Here is a 21547-nt window from a genome sequence, read left to right on the forward strand (position 1 = left end):
TCTATTTTTTTTTCCGTTAGGTGGTGAGACAAGGACTGTCTGCCAATGCCTTGCTTGACCGAGGGATGCAGCTCATGGGTTCTTCCTCCAGGTGAGATGTGTATATATATCTACATTATTTAACAGTTTGAAAAACGTATGTGTATTCATCTATATTTAAAGAGGTTGGAACAGTTTCTGTTTTTAAAACAATACTGTAGAAAATCTTGCCAGGTGGTTAAAAGGGCATGCATACTAAGAAGAACTGAAGAAAAAGACTAAAATAAGCATACCCCCACCCTTGCAGTCACAGTTTGACTGCCGAAGGAGCCAATGGCTCCTCTGCTCTCAGTATCCTCCTCCACACCCAGGACGTTCGGGGAACCCGGTCGCGGCATAGGATACAAGCGGCTTCAGATAAGTGGGAGGGACAGGGGTTTTACAAAAGTACTGAGTGTTTTTTGCCTTAATGCAGACAATGCATTAAGGTAAAAAAACACCAAGTCTGTAGTACTGCTTTAAATCCTGGAAAAATGTTTTTTGCTGAAGCTCCATGTTTCACCACGCAGACTTGAAGTTAGAAGTTAGATTTTTAAATGTTATACATGTTGCATACTTAGATTGTTTTCTATTTTGTTTGCTGCTTTGTTTAAAATAAATACCACACTTAATCAGTGCAATAATAATTATATTGATTTAAATGGTCATATTATTGTTTGCATGAATAGAACAACGTAGCAATCATTTGTTTAAGATAACAAAGAAAGAACAAGACAATTTACTTTGCTTGGCAATGCTATTGTTAGGGCTCATGTAGAAAGAAGTCCTGCTACTACACATGCATTCTGAGGCAAAAAGCAGTGTTTGAGAAGAAGAGGCTTCATTTGACCTGCTTTGTTTACAATTCAAACACACCTTAATAGGAGATCCGAAAGAAATGAAATGTAAAGCACGTTAAACACATCCTCTGAAATGTCATCTAAACTACTCTGATGAAGTCGATGGGAATCTGCTCTTGACATGCATTTCACACACACACCCGAAAAGAACATCCGTCGATACGAACTCTAATGTAGTGGGAGGCTATAATAGGCTATAATGTTTTGTGATGTGTTCCTGGGAAAGGTCATCTATAATTTTTGTGTCCCAGTTTTATCAGGTGTTGACTTCAGTTTTCTCTGCCTGGACACTTGACCCACTCAAGACTTGGTAGTTCTCTTTTACCTTTTTCAGTTGTCTTAAAAATGTTAAAGTGTTTGTTGGTTCTCGTTTTAATATTCAGTACCCCGTACACTCCCCTGGAGAAAAAGGCGATGGACAACACAGATGAGGAGACACTAACTGAAGAATGGACTCTAGATCAACCAGTATCCCATACTCGTACAACAGCAATTGTAGAAGTAAAGGGTACAGTGGACATTGTTCTTAGCCCGTTAATTGCAGAAGCATTGGACAGGTATGACTATAATTTTTTGTTTTATTGTATCACATGTATAGCGCTGTGCATATGACATTTCTATGTCAGATACTGTATATCGAGATAGCTGTGCTTTTTAGTAAATATTCTGCTTTAAAAAGTAGATAATTACTTACTGAAAAACCTTTCTGACAGTATATTTACACACTCCTATTTATATACACATTACTAATTTATTTTTGTATTCATTGAAATTAGAATCTTTAGATTGGGAATTTTGCTACTATTTTCTCTCAGTGGTGCCACGCTTTCTTTTTTTTTTTGATTTGTTAAATCCAAATTACAACGCATTGTATTGGATTCCTATGCGAAACTTTATAAATGGGACTACTGATGTTCCACAACATGCTTCCATAGTAAGTGAGACAATTGGGTCTGACTTGTGGCTTTGTTGCCCTGAATGGCAGTTAGAACACTGCTATTCTCACTTGTACTTCTTACAAATACTTTATTAAAGCTTAAGTTTATTAGGCTAATATTTTTCCTTTCCTCCTTCCCCTCACCTCATCAATATGCTAATTAAGCTGCCGTCACAGCACGGCACTGCCCCTCTTCCAGTCAGGGAAAAACCTTGTATTCATTAACAAAAATACTAGGCGTTTGCTGAATGGCCAGTGTGCCGAGCAAGTGACCCCCTGTCTTTTCACAGTAGAGGCGAAGTTGCTCAGCACAGCAGCTGTAAAGGACCAGGAAGATCTCTTTAACCACTTAAAGTCCGGGGTGTTAAAGCCCCTTCCTGTCCAGGCCATTTTTCGTTATTCAGCGCTGTGGTACTTTGAATGACATTTATTCTGCCATGCAACGCTGTACTGAAATGAATTTTATACAATTTTTTAGGGACAGATAGAGCTTTCTTTTGGTGGAATTTAATCACCACGGCGGGTTTTATTTTTTACTATAGTAAGGAAAAATTACCGGAAAAAAAAACCTGTTTCCCCTATATTAAATTATAAAACATTTATTATTACCCACTTTTTTGGTACAATATAAAAGACGGGGCCACACCGGGTAAAAAGACACCAAACATGTCAAGCCTTAAAATTGCGCGCGCCCGCAAAACCTCATAAAACTACAATACCCAAAATTGGCCATAGGCGACGCTTTAAAAGCTTTTACCGCTCATCAGTTTAGTGTTATCAGTGATTGATGGCCCTAAAATTATTGCTATCACTCCGACGTTCGCGGCGATATGTAACCTGTGTAACAAAATTGTCGTTTTCGCGTGCTGGCGCATCTGATGCATATTTACGTTTATATGTGCGTAAACGTGGGGGAATTTTTTTTACTTAATTATTTTTTTTACACTTAATGTTATTGCTATCACATAGGGGGATAAAAATCCCCCTATATAATAGCAAAGGCACACTGACAGGTCCTCTTTGTGGAGACATTAGTGGTCTCTAAGACCCCTAATGTCACCTGGGGACCCCCAAAGAAGCTGCTGAAGCAAAGATCTGAGGAATGACAGGTGAATGCGGAAGTAATGTATTACACATCACTTCCGCATTCAGACGTCGGAGGGAGATCAGCAGGGAGGAAGATGCTGTTCTCCCTCTTATCTTCCTCCTGACACCCTCCCGAGCTGGTACCGCACCGCAGATGGGGCAGCCGATCCCGGGATTGAAGGTGGCAGCGGCGGAACAGCGGCAGTAGACGGGGCACACAAGCAGCACATACAAGCGATCGGACGGCTATAGAGCCACCGATCGCTTGTATGTGAAAAAGCCGGTAACGGCTGTTTACAATGGACAGTGTTTTTCTTCCCGTGCACGCACGCTAGGCCTAAGTGTCTAAATGTACACGTTAGTCATTGTTTAAATAGTGCTAGTTCACTTTTGTGCGATGCGTGACTTGCAGCTTTGGATGCATCACTACAAGTTAAAGCAGCTATTACTGTCAATGGCAGCTCAGAAAAATGCATGATTGTTGATAATTTTTTAAGTACAAAAAGTAAGGAAAAGCCATTTTGTTACTCAGTCTACCTTTCTTATTTAAAAACAGGGAGAGAAAAAACTTGTGGCTCACATATCTCCCTTTTATTTTGCAGTTTTTGGCTGAATTTTACTGTATCAAAATAGTTTTATATACAAACAAACCCTAGACATGAAGCTGCCTGCATTACCCTTACAAATAGGATAATGGCAGCTATAACAAGTATCTTTGTGTATTTGCTTTCCTTATATTTTGTTCTTGTACCACAAGGCCAGTTATTATGTGTCCATTTATAATCCAATTTTCTTTTTTTGGCAGGTACATAGAAGCCATGGTTCATTTCACCAGCACAAGACATCCTGCTGCAATTGTTGATGATCTGCACACAAAGGTGCTAAAAGAAGCCGTTCAGAACAGCAAAACTACTTTCTCTGAAAATGTACGAGATTTATTTTTTTCCTCACATTACTGTAATAACATTTTTTAACTTATGCTTTATTTCCAGAATATGTATGCTATATAGCGAAATGCCTAACTGAGTGTGGTGCTCAAGACCTTGCTGAGAATAGAAGTAGAAAGGAAAGACAATATAGTATATGTAAATCTCTAAGCATCATTTTGGTATGATCATGAAGAATGGAGCTATAATCTTTGATAGCTGTGTATAATTTATGTGCTGGTTCTGGAAAACATATTGGTGCTCTCATAAAAACTGTTGCAGTGAAAGCAATATATTGTCTTCTCTTTAGGAGCTCCAGGGTACTATTTACTGAATGATGCCATGCAGTGGTACATTTAATGGTCTTGATCGATTATGGAAGTAACCATCTGTATTACTTTTCTTCTTTTTTTTTTCCAGCTCTCTTCAAAGCCAGATAATAAATTGGCCAAACCCGAGACTCAGGTTAAAGGAGGCACAAATCAAACACAAACTAAATCTGTGCTAACCCAGGATAATGTGAAAATTAAGGGGCTGCAAGCCAATGTCTCAATTCCCAAGGTGATGGTTTATTTCAGAGCTTTTACAGATGCAACCAAATATTCTTATGGCAACTTCACACAAAGTTGATATTTAAGATTTGCAGGTTGGCTGCCTTCCTATATCTCTCAGGGGCTCTAGCGATTCCCTACCAAAACTTTTGTTTCTGCCCAACTTTTGCAAATCCAAATAATGGCTTCACTCTTCCCTAATGGCATCCATCTGTAAGAGATACAACTTATTATGGCCTTTGGGTGGAATGGAGGTGGGGCAAAGCTAACTTAAACGCAATTTATTTCTTTTTTATTACACATCTTGCTATTCAGTTATATGTCTGTCATATTTGTTCTGTTAATCAATTTGTCTTATTTTAGGTTAATCTCTGTTTGTTGCAAGCATCAATAGAAGAGTCCTCTAATACAGCAACAAATAAAAGTGTCACTCATGTTTCTTTAGTTGCTCTTTGCTTTGACAGAATTGCTACACAAGTCCGTATGAACAGGTAAAGAATTGTCATTGCTCTTCAAAGTTGTACGGTAGTTATCAGAATTTGAAATAGATCATGCTTACAGGCAGAGGCGTTTTACATGTTATTTGTCAAATCAGATCGTTAATTATTTAAATGGACAGTGTGGCTGCTATAGATTAAAGCAAGACTGTAACAATTCTTTTCTCAGACACTTTCATAAATGAAGCAGTGTGTCATTCCAATTATTATTCCTGTTACAGAGACTGTGTTTATTGAAACACATAGTTAATGCATAAATTGTTGTGCCTTTTCTACAGCTGGCATACAAATTGTCTCCCTTTAGCAGTAGCCTATTGTTTTAAATGAAGAAATGTACGTTGCTGTCGAGTTTGAATCACATTGAAATATAGACTATCTTCTTCATTTATCCTCTGCCATTGATCTTTGTTTAACACGTTGTCATATTTGAGCAGTGGGCTGCATTCTAAGTGCTTTCTTCTTTCTGTTGTAGGGGCGTGGTAGAAGAAGCCCCAAACAACCCAGAAACTGGTCGTCCAACTGTGAACTTTGAGAAATATGCCAGTGCCACTAAGATGCAACCGCAGTCTTCAGGATCCCTTAGGTCCAATGCTGGGGCTGAAAAAGGAAAAGAAATAGCTGCCAAGTTGAATGTTCATCGAGTACATGGTCAGCTCCGGGGTCTTGATACTTCAGGTAAACACACAGGGGTGCTTAGTGAATGGGGATTCTTGCTTCCGCAATTGAATGAATGAAGTCAGCAGAGCTTCACCTAATTTATTAAGCAAAGTGATTCCCTTACAGTGTGAGCATTCTCTACTGCTTTAGTAAATCAAACCTATTGACTTTCATGAACCCCACCCCCACCAAAGTCTTCTACTCATCTGGTCACACTGTCAGCTGCTACTTCTGTGCATGTATGTAAAAATACCATTCATTCCTTTGAAGAGAGTCTATTATGTATGCAAAAAAATGATGACCTGGAGCAGAAAGCCTCTGATACTCCTGGAAGTGTCAGAGGTAGAAAGAATAGAAGAGCTTAATTCATAAGGATGGGAAAACCATATAGGCAGAATAAAAACCACGTCAGTAGCTGCTCAGCACCTACAGGGAAGGTTTGTCTTTCTTTGTACAGAGTAGTGACTGTCATTTTAAAGCAAGAAATTTAAGCATTGTTTATGTATTGGTTTTTCTCTCCATTTTAGATTTTGTTTGCTTCAGAAGAATTCATTTTTACATTTTCCTTAATTGGGTATATGAGCTTATATTTGTCATCCACTAATTTTTGCAAATTAGTATGTGATTTATATATGATTATATGTTTATGCAAGTTGGTTACAGGAGTTTACAAAGAGGCCATAGTAATATTATTACCTTTTGGAAATAGGATAGGAATCACATTTGAAAAAAAATATGCCTGATTTGCATTCTGCAAAGGGCTATTTGTATGTAAATTGGCCACAGAATGCAGCCCTACGGGTGCATCAGGAAAAGGAAAAAAAACACTTTCTATAAATACAAATGAATTCTACTTAGCAAGTCATAGCTGAATGGGTCTAAAGCAGGGAATGAAAGCTATTTTACCATGATCCATTTGGAGATTGCTCTTAATTACCCCTAGGTAAGAAGTTTTGTTGGTCACCAAAATTTGAGGGTGCCCATGGATGGAAGCATTTTAAGGACATTGTGTTCTGGATCACATGTTGCCTGTTTACCCATTGCAAGGAAATGTTTAAAGTGATAATTGGTTATACGCATTGATTTCCACACACAGTATACTGGTTTTCCAGTAAACTAATGAAGATTACTATTTCCTTTAGCTGTTGTACATTTATTTAATAAACATGCATATCTTTTGCTTATCACCCAAACACATATACCATGGTATAGTTTCCTTTCTGTTAGTTTATAGTTTTATGCAAATCAGAAAAGTTTAATATTGGTTAAATGAGTTATTTAAATGCTCAGTTCCAGTTTATATGTTTTACAGTGTGTAACTGTAGATTTATTCCCAAACATAATACACAAAATAAGTATTATTGTGGCTGCAGCTTTGCAGTTAAGTATTTTATGACCTTGTTATTATGTTTCTTTCTCTTGTTTGATCAGATGTGGGAACCTGTGCAATCACTACTATTCCCTTTGAGAAATCAAAGGTTCTTTTCACGTTGGAAGAATTAGATGATTTTACATTTGTGGATGAAACTGAGCAGCCTCCAGCTACTGATGTAACACGCATTGGTCCAAGCCAAGAAAAATGGGGTTGGATAATGTTTGAATGTGGAATTGAAAACCTGGTCATTAAAGGTAATTTCATTTTGTCACCATCTGTAATGAAACATAATTGCGGGATTATGGACTGAAATGCAGTTAAGACCCTAAAGGCAGAGTACACCTTTATAATGTAGTGTGCGGGGGGGGGGAAGGATGCTGCCAATGATGAATTGTTTAAAAAAGTGCAGTTCCTATAGCTGTTATCCTTATCCCACGGACATGTGCATAAAAGGTTTCCTGTCTGCTGAAATACATATAATTGTTCCAGGTAAGTGTCAGGTTTATATTTTTTTCTCCCCTATTCTAGTTCCTTTGTGACAAAGTTGCATTGTTCCAGATTAAAAGGAATACATAATAACAAACTCAGTGGAATCAGTATAGCTAACTGTATTAAAAAAAAAGAATAACCAAATAAAGAGTCCAGACACCTACCTGAAACATGTTCACAGAGACACAATTAGTAGTGTACTGACACTATTAGAAAAGTCACAATCAAAACTACTGATAACTGGAAACGTGTTTGCAGGAACACAGTCAGAATTGTATCTGCATGTTTGCAGATACACAATTAGTACTGCACTGACACCACCAGAAACATGTCCACAGAGACACAAAACCGTACTGACAGCACAAAAACATATGCGCAGAGACATAGTACTGTACCGACAACTAGAAATGTTCACAGAGACCAAATCAGAACTGTGCTGACATCCAAAAACATGTTTGCAGAGACACAATTAATACCGTACTGACACCAGCAGAAACATGTCCGCAGAGACACAAAACTATACTGACTCCAGCAGAAACATATTCACAGTGAAACAATCAGTAACATACTGACAACACCAGAAACATGTCCACAGAGACACAATCAGTACTATACTGACACTATCTGAAACATTTACACAATGTGTGGCGCACTCTGGGTGGTATTATATCTAGTTTTCAATGAGCGCTGCAGTGAACACACAGATGGTGCTACCATTGGGAATCTTCAAAGACAAAAGCATTACTGGCACATCAGAGCACTCAAGTCAGAGCAATTTATTAGTCGCAACATAAAAAAAAAATTTGTTTCATAGGCGGGCCCCTTCATCAGACAGACAATGATAGCACCCTTACAAACACCATATATTTATATTGTAAACCAGGGCCAATGGGAGAGACACCAATCTCACTTTCAACAGTACCCAACCCCAGTTTGCAGTAAACAATCAATTATCTCACTATACAGATGATCGCCCAAGTGCCCTGATGATCCACTGTCCCTTTATAAAGTATACTTTATAAAGGGACCAAATAAATTCTCAAAACCATACAGAAAGTTCTTGTGATCACCGCTACAAGTAAACATAAACAGACACCATCTGCGCCTTTATCATGACAGCAGGAAGTTTGTGGCTCATCAAAACAAGCCTAAAACATGTCTGCAGAAACACCGTCAGTAACATACTGACACAGCTAGAAACGACAAAATTAGTACCCAACTGACATACATTTAGAAAAAAAAAAAAAAAGCAGTAGGATTAACTAAGTTACCCTCAAAATGAATACTGGCACTGCCAAATTGGTATGAAAGTATGCTCCACTGAAAGGTTATGTGTGTAGTGTCAAACAACATGAAGCCATGCTTATAATAATGCAAATACACCTGTTAACAGATAATAATGCACAACTACTACACCTAGGTTAGGGGAATTTTAAATAATAACAAAAAATGTTTAAAGTCCCCCGCCGCCGCCACTTGCTCTAGTGGAGCAAGCGGTGCGTAAACACACGCTGCTTGCTCCACTAGAATCGGAAGGGTGCTGCAGTAGTCAATGGATGGCAACCATTGCATGCATAGATAGAAACAGGGACACCGGCACTCCAAATGCAGTTCAAATGCGTCTATTTATTGACGTAGATGCAGCATATAACACTGGTGCAACGTTTCGGGGTCACGCAAGATCCCCTTAGGCAAAACGTGATAAGGTGCAGACAAACACACACATATATATACAAAGCAAAACGTGATAGGCCAATCCCAGAGTTCCCTGAGACCCTGTTACATCACTGTGATGTCATACTCCCGCCAGAATTTAAATTTGTATTGTATTGAAACAGGCATAGGTCACAATGTACTGCAATTTTATATTTGTAAAACAGATAGTAATATGGGGAATAAAGTGTTACCATTAGTGGATGCTTTAGATAAACACCAGCCGACAGGGATTCTTGTTTCTAGGGGCGAAACCACTGCAGAGACAGTAGAGCCAGCTGTCAGTCACGCCCACCTGGGTCTTATGAGGTCTCTCTTTTGGGCTTTGGTTATTCTGGTGGCTCTTGGGCTGTTAGCAGTCCTCCAGTTCTGTTTCATTGGGCATGTGGGAGGTGGTTGTTCTGCTGTCCACCCCTCAATGGAAGGGAAAGAAAATAAGATTGTTGTGCTTGCCAAGATATCCCTTTCTTGGTACTGCTTTGCCACAATACTCAAAATTGAATCCAGGTGTTTTATATTTACCTTTAGGAGAAAGGGGAAATGGTATCTACAAGCTTTTAATGGGGACAGATCAATGATCGGACGGTTTGTCAAAAGGAGATCCCTGCTGCTGCCATACATATGAGAGTGTCATCCAGTCCAGTTAAAAAACATGCAGACTGGGAAATGCTCATATTTGTGGTCATCTTTAAGAAAAATATTCTGTTAGTACATCTATCCTGTTTAGGGCCATGTACCCTCCCCAGCAACCCTTTCAAGTGTCATACTTACCTGTAGCCCCATGAAGGCCTTTCTACAGAAATTCAAGGATATTCAGTGTTCATGTGTGGGAAGTGCACAGTGTTACTTGATTTTTAAGAAATTGTGCAGCACAAAGATTTGTAGGGACAGCTATGTAACACTTTAAAAGGATAATACTTGAAAGGGGTGTTGAGTAAGCATGCCTGACCCTAAACAGGATAAGTATACTAAAAGTACACTTGTCCTTCACGGATAAATTATATTGGTATGTGTGATTATCCTATTTTTTTCCTGGAGGTATAATAATACATTTTGTTTCCTGCACAAAGGTGGGCGGCAGTCTGGCGCTATATTGTACAACTCTTTTGGCATGATGGGCAAGTCAGGTACTACTGATCGAAGTGGAATGCAAAAATCGAATGACTCTTCCGATTCCCCAACTGGAAGTGGCTATAGTACCGATGTATCGGATGATAATATCCCATGCGATGGCGTGAGTCCTTCTTCAGACATTAATGGAAATTCAGTATCTGATGAACAGGTAAAGCCTCGTAAATCTCTTGTTTCTTTATGATTGGTTTATGCTTCATGCTAATGCACTATTTTGTTTTCTTGTAAGATTAATTTTCTCTTCCCTTATTGATATAATTATTTCATTATTCATTTATGTTACCAGCTTTGAAGTGTATTTCCCCTTTGTAGCCAAATTGGGATAAAACCTATGATATATTTGTTATATGTTTCAATTAACATTGCATAACTAAAAAAAAACTTAAATACGCTGCTTTTTTTTAAGTGCATTTTACTTGCTTAACAATCTGGTCTTACTTTTGTGTGAAGCATCATTCCCCCCACTGCAGCTGGTGTACCGTCCGTACACTGTACGAAAAAGTGGAATCTGGCACACATACTTTTAAATAACATTCACAAATAGCAAGTAGCAAGTGCGGGGTAATTTCATTTTCTTACATTTGGTGAGAAAGTGAAATTGCTCTTTAAGAAGTGGGCTGTGAGAAATTTTGTTTACTCTAATTACCACTGTCTGTACTGTGCTGGAGATTTTGTTATTAGTTGTAAACTAGATTTGAACACTGTCTTAACAAAGGGTTAAAGCATAATGAAAGGAAGCTCAGTCTGTCCCTCTGTTTAACTTTCAAACTGCTCAGAGTTGCTTGGAATCTGCACAAAGGCCTTCATCAAACACATTTTTGAAAATTATTTTTGGGTTTGCTGTGTAAATGGGAACACATAACAGACATGCAGTGGAGGTTTCTCAAATTTGACTGCAAAAGTGGAAATATACTTTTAAGTATGTTTTCTAAAAACATATAAAACTATTTAAATTTGTTTTAGAGTAAATGCTACCTAATAGAATGATTATTGTGATGCTTAATCTTTTGGCTGCTACGGACATAAGTGCTACGTAGGGAGCTGTAATCACACTTCTGGCTGTGTTCACACTCCCACATCCAAAAGCCTTTGGCTTTCATGTAGAAGTTATTTGCATGACTCATCCCTTACATCCCTCGTTTCCCCCCTGTAGGGTCACTGCATGGTTGTTGTTACATATAAATAAAATAAAACAGGGTTGTAATGTATACGGTCAGCATATGAACTGCTTGGAACTTCTCGGCTTTGTTGGAATGTCTTTAAAAACCTATTGCTTTTAAATGGGTTTCTAAAGCTAAACTGTGCCTAAAAGACGCAACCTGCGATTGCAACAGACCAGTTCATGAATGTGGTGTCTATCGAAAGAGAATCAGCTTTTCTTTTTTTAAACTCTCTTTATTGCATGTTAAACTTTAGACATATCCATATAATTCAACAACCACATAAATTCATATGAAACATTTCAAAAGGATAGTCTAACCATACAAATTGTTCCCCATCCATGCTATACTCTATAGACTCTTATGATATCAAAATATATTGTTTACATACTTCAAAATTGATGCATATAGTCAGTATACTATGAACCACATAAGTCCAAACCACTAAACCCCTATATACTCATCAGACTTCATCCAGGCTTCCCAAATCTTAATATGTTTGTCCGGACAGCCCCTGGGCTGAAAGATCAATTTGTCATATGAGATAATTTGATTTACATTCTGTTCCCAGTGGGTCATTTCTGGTGTTTCTGATTGCATCCACTTAAGAACTATACATTTGCAGACCATAAATACATTTTCGGATAGAGCTATCCTCTGACATTTCATCCACTCTTCTTCATCCAACACTCCAAACAGACACACTAAAATCGTATATGGCACTGGTCTTGAGAGTGTACTGGACTCTTGAGAGTGTGACACGACTGAGCCGCCCATTGAACCCAACTGTGGCACACTTTGTCTAATCATATGCGTTTCTTGCAGACAAGTGATACTAACTTTATATTTATGTATCATATAAAATACTTGAGTAGGTTTCACCCCCCTAATCCCCCACCATCAATCAAGGAGCATCATACTATTCAACAGTAATACAGTTTTTGCAGCTGCCATTCACCCTATTTATTAGTGTTTAAAGTGCAAAAAGGGTTTCTACCCACCCGGTAATCATCTAAGTTGTCATTTAAAGACGTAAAGCTTAAATTTTATCTCCTAATCAGGTGTCTCATACTAAATAAACTTCCACTGTGTTTTCATATATGTACTTTTCTAAACACCACTCCCCGTTTAGAGTTTAAAGTGCGTCGGTAATTTCCACCCACCCGTTGGTCATCTAAAACACCATTTAGAAACAAAATTTTAAAACTCCTAGTCAGGTGTCTCATAATAAACAAATTTCTGCTGCCTTTAAAAATAAAATATATACTTCTCTATATACCATTCCCCATATATACGTGTTTAAAGTGCAAAAACAATTTCCACCCAGCCATCAATCATCTAAAACACCATTTAGAGATTTAAAACATGCTTTCAGACTCCTAATCACATCACCTATTAATCAAACTTCCACTGTGTTTTAAGTACATATCCCCCTGTGTTTTAAGTGTATATCCCCCTTGCAAAATGATCAAATTCATTATGAACTTGGACTTCAACCATTTTAAATATAAAATTCACTAGAGTTAACTACCCTTTTGACAGAAATGTATTAAAAAAAATATCTAGGAAGCTCAACCAAAATTAACCACATCTGCTAACAACCCCTACATCCTACATCAGTTGTTCAAACATCTTTCAGACCCAGATCAGCGGCCTGGGTTATGTCCTGTTTAACCAGCCTAGGGCTTCTTCTGGAGTTGTAAAAAACAGGGCCTTGCCCTCAAACTGTACTCTGTCTCACCGGGTATGTCATAGAATACACCAGTTCTTTATCCCAAAGTTAACGGGAAGCTCTTTGCTTCTGCAGTACCAGTGAAAAGTCAGGAAATATCTAAACCGTGACATTCTCTAATCTAATAGTCCCGTTTTGTGTGGCTTTGCGTAAAACTAAATCCCGATCTTTACAATTCAGGAAGTGCGCCAGAAATGGTCTTGGTTGCGCCCCTGGTGGTGCTAATTTTGCAGGCACTCTTTTTGCTCTCTCAATAGCAAAAGAGAATGAAAAAAATGCATCAGGGAATATGTCCCGCAGTCAATTCTCCACAAACTCAGCAGGATTGTCCCCCTCTGCTTTTTCCAAGAAGCCAAAAATTTGCAGATTGTTGCGTCACATCGTTCGCTTTTTGATGCCAAAGGTTTTTCCATAGCTGTCAATTGCCAAGGAAGAGGAAATACTGTGTCTTCTATTACAGAAATCCTCCACCCCCGACGCTCTATCCCGAATACTTTGCATATCTGGCCTGAGGAAGCCAATATCCACTTTCACCTCCACTATTTTGTTTGTCAGTGAGATATTGCATGCGTTAATGGCGGCCAACACTTGCGTGTTAATCTGTTCCAGTGTAAGTCTCTGGATCTTATCTAGTTTGTCTGGCTGTCCGCTTTGTTACTTTGGTGTGTCGGAGGCCACCTAAGAGTTACTCCGCAATTGCGGGGGGCGGCAACCTCCCTCCGATTGAGCAAATTCCCACAGGTGTTCCACAGCTGACGAAGAACGATCCTTACTCATGTTGATCCATGACAATAACCCTCTTTACCTGAGGTAGAAATGGTACAGGGATCGGCGTTTTATGTGCAGAATTGAGACGGGTCCTGGAGACCATGCACGAAGCTTGCATTAAACGCGTCCGACCAGGTTGCTCATGGCCACGCCCCCACATTGCCAATCAGCTTTTCTGAGTGCTCATAGCCTCAAAGTTACTTTCTCAATTATAACTGCTGAAAGCGGACTTTCAAAACTGAACACTACTGCCAGTCAGCAGTAGGAGGGCAAGTATAGAGGATTTCCACTTTCTCTCTGAAGTGTAACCCTGCTTTAAATTTACAGGGATGAAATGTATGTTCTTATTTCTCTTTGCAATTATTGAGGTACCAGTGATTCATTGACATTTTGGTTATACTGCCGCCTACAGGAGGATTTGGACACTGACTAAAAAATATCAGTGACCAGCCCGGCCTTACCCTTCCCATTATGCCTCAATTTTTTTGCTAGTGTCTTAGTGGGATGGATGTCTTTTTTTCAACTGAGAAGAGTTTAACTATTTTTAATAGTCATTTTTCCTTTTTTTTTTGTTTGGGTATTATTGTCTTTTCCACATGTATTTTTTCAGAGCAATACAAGAGATTAATTAAAAATATAAAATATACAAAACAATGTCTGGTTACAGGTAATAGCTGTGCAACAAGGACACATTTCCCATGAGTCAGGTAAGAGAAAGATTAAGAAGGTATTCATCAAGTCTATGGTAGTCAGGTACAACAGACGTATCTATAAGATAGTGAGCATAAAACTCATTAAAAGCTGGGATGGGAAGATACAATATTTAGAGGATATAGAACATAAAATGACAACAAATCAAAAAGTTATGCAATATAAGATCTGAAGAACAAAAACAACAATAAAACAACAGTAACAATAATTATTTAGGAAAGCAAATATTTGTTAAATAGTCACCATCAAATAAAGTATCTGTGTAGGACTTTGCTCATTTTGTAGATGGGGGAATCTTTGCCACGATGAAACCAAGAAAAAAAGAAGTTTAAAAGAGTTCAAATTAGGGGTCAACCAATATTCGGGACCAATATTTACAGATTTTGTAATTATCCATCAAAATGACCAATATTACCAATAATAAACAGTATGCAAATTTGCACAGTAGGTGCCGCTCTCTGGCCGTTATCCCTTGATCAGCTGATCGAAGGAGTCGGTCAGAAGCCTACGGCCATTGAGCTGTCCGCCCTGTTAGAGTATTTTGACAGCGGAAGAAAAAAAAAAACCCAGCAGATAGCATGGGAAGCATTAGTGATTCTCCTACCTGTTGATGCTACCTGTTTTTTTGGTGTGCAGACTAAGCATCAAGACCATAGGATAGGCTGCAGAGGAGCTGCTTTTCACATGAGGAGCCGGAACCAGAGGCTCATTTTCACTTTTTCAAGATTATTTTTTCTTCAGCTCATCATCCTGTTATCGTGGGAAAAATCATTTCAGTCTTTAGACACATTTTTTTGTTTTGTTTTCTCTCATCTGGTGGCTCAGAAATACAGCTTTGGAGTTGGTGAAATCCTTCCTTTTGATCTCTTGGAGATCATCACAGCGAATGCTAGCCTCACAGACTTGGAATCTCGACTCCCGCATAACGTTCTGGAGCTTCAAGCATTTTGGTTGTCTCTGAAACTCTAGACATCTCAATGGCAGGGTCCCTTGATCAGAATTCAGTCGGATAAAGCCATGGTAATGGGGTTTATCGATCATTTGGGAGGAGCCAGGCAGACATCCTCAGGAATACTTTCCATGGTGTGAGGAAAGAAACTTTCATCCCAGAAAATATCTTATGGGCCGAATCCTGACCTTTTTACAGTACAGTACATCAGAAGGAGGTTTTCCTCCATTGTCTGCATGTCCTACGAGCCACTATTTCTTGGTGGCTTAGACAAATCATTATTCAAGCTTATGATCAGGTTCTACCCTTTCCTGTCAAGGCACACTCTACTACATCTCTGAGTCCATACTTGGCTTTTAGGCACCAGGCAACCCATATTTGCAAGGCTGCCACCTGGTCCTCTGTTCACACCTTCGCTAGGTTTTACCAGGTGATTCTCCAAATCTCTTCTGATGCCAACTTTGGGTGTGAGGTCCTACCCCTCTGTTTTTATGTTCTTGCTTTCTGCACTTTTTTGTTAAAAACTGAGGCATGCTGGAAGTGGGAGGGGGTTATACCAGGATTTCCACTGTTTATTTGCCACTGTCCACATCCTCCTGTAACTAGCAGTGTAACCTAAATGTCAGTCAATTCTGTGTCCCTCAATGAACATTAACAAAATTATTTTGCTATGAGTACAAAAATATTGTGCACAGTACACATTGCTTGTCAGTCAGCTGGTAATTAGCTAGTCTTACAAGCTAGTTTCTTCTTTGTACATTGTTGCTAACCCTAGCTTGTGCTAGTTGTGTGATGTACTTGGCATATATATGTAAATTGTAAAAAAAATATAGGGTATTTTTATGTCCTTAAGGATGCTGGAGTATGCATTTGATTATTCATTTTTCCATTTTATTTTTAAGGATGAAGGTGTTGAGTCAGATGACTTGAAAAAAGATCTTCCATTAATGCCTCCTCCTCCCGACTCTAGTAGCATGAAGCTTAATATAAAGGAGATCTGGTTTAGCTTTGCAGCACCCACAAATGTACGCTCACCAGCTCTTACCTTTTCCAGGTGTGTGTCACTAAATTAAGCTTTTATGTGTTAAGTGATATTTTAGGGCTAGTTCACACCATAACTGTGCGCGTCTGTGCAGCAGTAGTGCAATGCGTTTTACTGCCATTTTGAATCTTGTTTTATTTTAACCTTATAATGGAATTTCAGGTGCGTTCGCATGCATTTTGTTGCGATCAGGTGCAGCTAAAATGAGACAAGTAGTATTTTTTCTGACTGCATTGGAACAGACTGCACTCGTGTGAACAGGGCACCAGAAATCCCATTGGAAAGCATTGTGACGTGATTTTGATGCAGCTGCCAAACTGAACGAACTGCATCACAACTGCATCTGGTGTGAACTAGCCCTTAATGTTAGAGAGGTTTGTGGTTATTACAGGATCTCTATTTTAATGGTCTAAATGATCTAAAGCTTCTAAATCGTTTGACTTTTTCATTTAGGCAATTGAACCTCCTAAGTACTGCAACTCCAGCGGTCAGTGCATGGCTGGTTCCTATTGATCAGTTAAAATCCTCTCTGAACAAGCTGGATACTGAGGGCACATTAAGAGTCTGTGCTGTTATGGGCTGTATTATGACTGAAGCCTTGGAGGTGAGTGAAGGGTTCATTTGTTTTTCCACTTCTTTTGGAATGTAAGTTGTTTGTTAAGAACTAAATGTAGGTGGATTTTATAAAGCACATTTAATTAAATATAAAACACCTTACAAATATAGTTCCGTTGAAAATATGCTAAAACATATCTTTTTTTTCAGCAGTCTGCATCCATCTTTGAGTCCTGAAAAAGAAAAGGAAAACATTTAACATGGGGTTGGCAGCTGACAAAAAGTCTCTATAGGTTGAGGTTCACACCTCCACGACACCCGGGACGTGCGATCATGTGCTAGTGCACACAGCGGTTGCGGCATGGCCCCATTGATTTCAATAGGGTGACATCCGCGTAGCAACCGCTAACTTCTCGATCCTGTCACGGCTCTCTGCCGTGACAGGGGAGGGGCTGGATTCCCCCCGCTCCGATCCTCCAGCGCTGACTGACGGAACGGACGGGGGAGGGGGCGGGTACAGCTGGCTCTGCCTCTAGATAGGCAGAGCCAGCTGTCACTCACGCAGCTGAGCGGATCCAGACATAATTGTCGGGATCCGCTTCAGCTGCGGCATCTCAGTATACCGCGAGCTGTAGCTCGCAGTATACTGAGCTTAGGGTGACGGGAGGACGCTAGTTTGTGCCCTCCCGTTACCCTAAGGAGAACTATGGCAAAAAGCCCTAACCCCATAGTTCTCCTTTAAGTATTTTTATCCTGGTGTGTTAGTGTTGTGAATTATATGTGTTTATTTTGTCTATTTTCCACTATAGAAATATCTGAAATTCATGTGAATAAGGATGTTTTCATTCTTTTCTTAGTGAGCTACTTGGGGTACAAAAGTTGGGAGGCTGGCTAGTAAACCCCCTAAGAGGGTGCAATTGTTTGCTAAATAACTATGTTAAAATATTTAGCATCGGTGGCCAACACAGTTGAATCCTTTGTGACCAACAACACAGTTATACTAAAATGACTATTGAGGTAAAACTTGTAACAATGTAATCTGGGTAGTAGTAGTTTGGATAAGATCTACATCCTATTATACCTAAAAAGGTGATGTTAAAACTGAGCTTGTGCTTTTAGTAGTGGGGTAAAGTTTACAAGTCTTGGGCTGACTTAGCACTATTAAAAAACTCTGCATATGCATTAACATGCATTAAAACTTGCACGTTAAAACGCATAGTTGTGAATGGTCCCTTAGTGCTGAACATACTGCTGGCACGGAATGAGCCAGAGATGGGCTATGTTGGACAGTGACCGGTAAGGTCTACTTCATTATGCTTTTTTTTTTTTAACTTACCTTTTCTTGCAGAATAAAAGCGTTCATTTCCCTTTGCGGAGTAAGTACAACCGACTTACAAAGCAAGCTCGCTACCTACAAGAAAATCCCTCCTGTCTGCTTTGCAATTTGCTTCATCATTATTTACATCAAGCCAATTATTCCATTATTGAAGATGCCACATTGGTAAGTCTCCTTTGCTTTTTTCATTATTGGAATTGTTGATAACAGTTTGCGGAAGATTCTAGTTTGTTGTAAATTACATTCTTTGGGTGTTTGTGTGCAATTCTGCTAATGTTCTTAACAAGATTATTCTGTTGCCATGAATATGGAACACCATGTCTCAGTGCTATTTACCCAAATCTTCCCATATTGTAGCTGTTGTACACAGGAAGTCCTGGTCTGTCAATAACAAATGGTCTTAAAGAAAACTTTTAGTTTATTTTCAATATGCATTTTGAGTAATAATTTTAACCTCTGTTCCTAGATACATTCTTGACAAAGCTTTAATATGCTTTTGTTTCCCTATTTTGAATCCTGTATTTCTCATATAGCCAGAATCATCAAACTTTTAATACCAATCTACTAAAAGATCAACAATGGGTGTTGTTTGCCATGATGCCAGGTATTTGTCACGTGTTTCTCCCACCAATACGTGGCACAATGCGGATCAGTTTAAAACCACTTGTTATCTACTAGTAGATTGAAATTCACAGGCTGCTGACTTTGGCAATATGCAGTACTAAGGCTCTAAATACAGTAACAGAAAATCATGCTCACTGGCTTGAGCTTGGGTAGCAAGTGGAGGGATAAGAGACACACACTGAAATTCGCTTAAAAGCTCCCAGCAGCCATAGAGTGTGTTTCCTTATTAGAGATATCCCTGCTAAGCTTACTTGCGGAAGGATACGGTATTTGAACACACCTATTGTTTGGCATGCTGTCACTGGCCCATGTGTGATATCTATCTTACCTTCTGCTTGCCATGCACCCGGTCCTCCCATCCTTATCTGATATTTCTTTTACATCTTCTGCCTGTAAACCATGTATGCTGTTTGGCAACCCCATTAATGCCCTTGCCTGTTACCTAGTTTACATCTCCTCTCTTCTTACTTATACTTGTTGATTTGGTTTCTTGTTACTTACACTTGTTTGGTATCATCTGCTTTATATCTCGTTTACTGTGCTAAACATGCAAACCATGTAAGTATACATTCAAACACCCACCCTCATTTAAATGGTACATCAATAATGAAAATTCTTAGTGAAAATACTGATACCGGAAGTCCCATTAAGGAAGCCAGGCTCACCACCTGGCTTCCTGATTAACCGGAAAGCTGGGCAGTGTGCAAAGATTTACCACCCGGCTTCCCGATTAGCAGGGAAGCTGTCCCCATGCTTCTCATCACTAGGTGACGAGAAAGCATAGAGACGGCTTTGTGGCCAATCAGGAAGCCGGGCGCCGTGTAATGACTTGGCGCCAGGCTTCCTGATTGGGCTAGGAAGCCAACTCCATGCTCCCTCGTCCTGAGTGACAGTTAGAGCTGCCTGTGTTGACCTTGCCAGAGGTCACTAGTCTGGGTTCTAAAAATGCCCGAACCAGCCAAAACCTTCCATTTAAAGAACTGTTACAGCTGGTGCGACTGGGATCACCCTGAGATCCACCTGAATGGTTCACTCAGCAATACCCTATTGATGAGGGTTTTCTTAAGAAATGGGCTGACTCTGTTGGCCTTCTCAGCCTCGTAGGTGTATGACATTCCTGATCCCTGAGTCCAGAGTGTCGTAAACCAAGGATTACAATTTAAAGTTTCAAATAAGAAGAAAAATGAAAGCTAATCCTGGCTCATAAAGTTACCGTAGGACATGGAAGCAGTGAAGCACAGTCATTTTATAGTATTAACATGCTGGAGGTAGAACCTCTTTGTGTAATGAGCAAATGCAGCTGCCTAAATGACCCTCTAAAGCACACCCTAAACAATAATGTATCACACTTAAATTAATAGTTACCTGATTGATACCTAACCTTAAAGTGGACCTTTGCCCACATTCACTAAAAATCACATCAGCATGCAGCTCTGAATGCTGATATCAAATCATCTTACATTCATTAAACAATTTTTTTTTAATTTTATATACAGTTACTATTTTTCCATTTATGCTCCTCTCAGGGATTAATGATGTAGCCCATGCTTAAGAGATGCATCCTGGGAAGGTTACATCACTGTGCATCGGTGGGAAATCTCATCTGTAATCTGCAACATCTTGTGAGGAAAGGCCTCTGTTGTCATATTAAAGATAAAGGGGAAGCTCATCTTTAATGCTTTAAAACAAACATGTGCTTTGCCCATGCAGGGCAGAGTAACAAGTTTTTTTTTTTTATACCTCCCTCTCCATCAACATATAGCCACCTTTCTTCACCTCCCCACTGTTCCTCCACTGAACACGAGGAGGTAATTCCTGTGCAAGCTCACAGCTGCTTTAGAGCTTACACAAATGTGAGGACTGTCTCACTGCCCCCATGTGATAGCGCTGGGCCAGCAAACACCAATGCTGTTACTTGAGAGGAAGGGATTGTGTTACTTATTTGCAAGTACCAGGCACTTTCTTTGCTGTATGCAGTTGATATAGTTAGTATGGAAAACAGCATTGACTATTTTATTGAAATAGAAAACACTATTAATGTCTATGTGTTACAGAATGATGGACTCCCTGCTTTGGTCACCTTGAAGAAAGGGCTTGTTGCGCTTGCTAGGCAATGGATGAAGTTTATTGTTGTCACACCTGCTTTTAAAGGTGTTCGCTTGCTCAGGCCAGCTCAACCACTGAAGCCTCAAAATCCAGTCAAGAAAGAGGAAGATGATCTGAATGGGTTGGAGAATGGTGCAGCTCTGCAGAGTGACACCAGTGCGGATGGAGCAGAGTTTGAATTTGATGCAGGTATGCCTTTTCCACATGCTGTTCTGAACATAACCTGTTCATGTTTTTTTCTTCTGAGTTAATGAACTCCTTAATAAAAAGGTCAAATTCTGGTGAAGCTTTACATATCCATATTGGTCACATCCATCTCGTTTC

At 39.3% G+C, this 21547-nt stretch overlaps 1 protein-coding gene across 1 annotated transcript in view; it reads left to right on the forward strand.

The window, feature by feature from the left end:
* KIAA1109 (KIAA1109 ortholog) overlaps positions 1-21547 on the forward strand; it is a gene marked incomplete at its 5' end in the record, with an annotated part of 180806 nt that overhangs the window by 67977 nt on the left and 91282 nt on the right. The window contains 12 exons of the mRNA XM_018561118.1: positions 21-91; positions 1262-1435; positions 3707-3827; positions 4248-4388; positions 4742-4869; positions 5348-5550; positions 6964-7161; positions 10180-10391; positions 16463-16614; positions 17056-17206; positions 18506-18658; positions 21172-21412. Coding sequence (XP_018416620.1) covers positions 21-91; positions 1262-1435; positions 3707-3827; positions 4248-4388; positions 4742-4869; positions 5348-5550; positions 6964-7161; positions 10180-10391; positions 16463-16614; positions 17056-17206; positions 18506-18658; positions 21172-21412 — 1945 coding nt within the window. The remainder of the gene's footprint in view (positions 1-20; positions 92-1261; positions 1436-3706; positions 3828-4247; positions 4389-4741; positions 4870-5347; positions 5551-6963; positions 7162-10179; positions 10392-16462; positions 16615-17055; positions 17207-18505; positions 18659-21171; positions 21413-21547) is intronic.

The sequence above is a fragment of the Nanorana parkeri genome, unplaced genomic scaffold (assembly GCF_000935625.1).
Source record: "Nanorana parkeri isolate BGI_ZX_2015 unplaced genomic scaffold, ASM93562v1 scaffold501, whole genome shotgun sequence".
In the NCBI taxonomy this organism is placed as follows: domain Eukaryota; kingdom Metazoa; phylum Chordata; class Amphibia; order Anura; family Dicroglossidae; genus Nanorana; species Nanorana parkeri.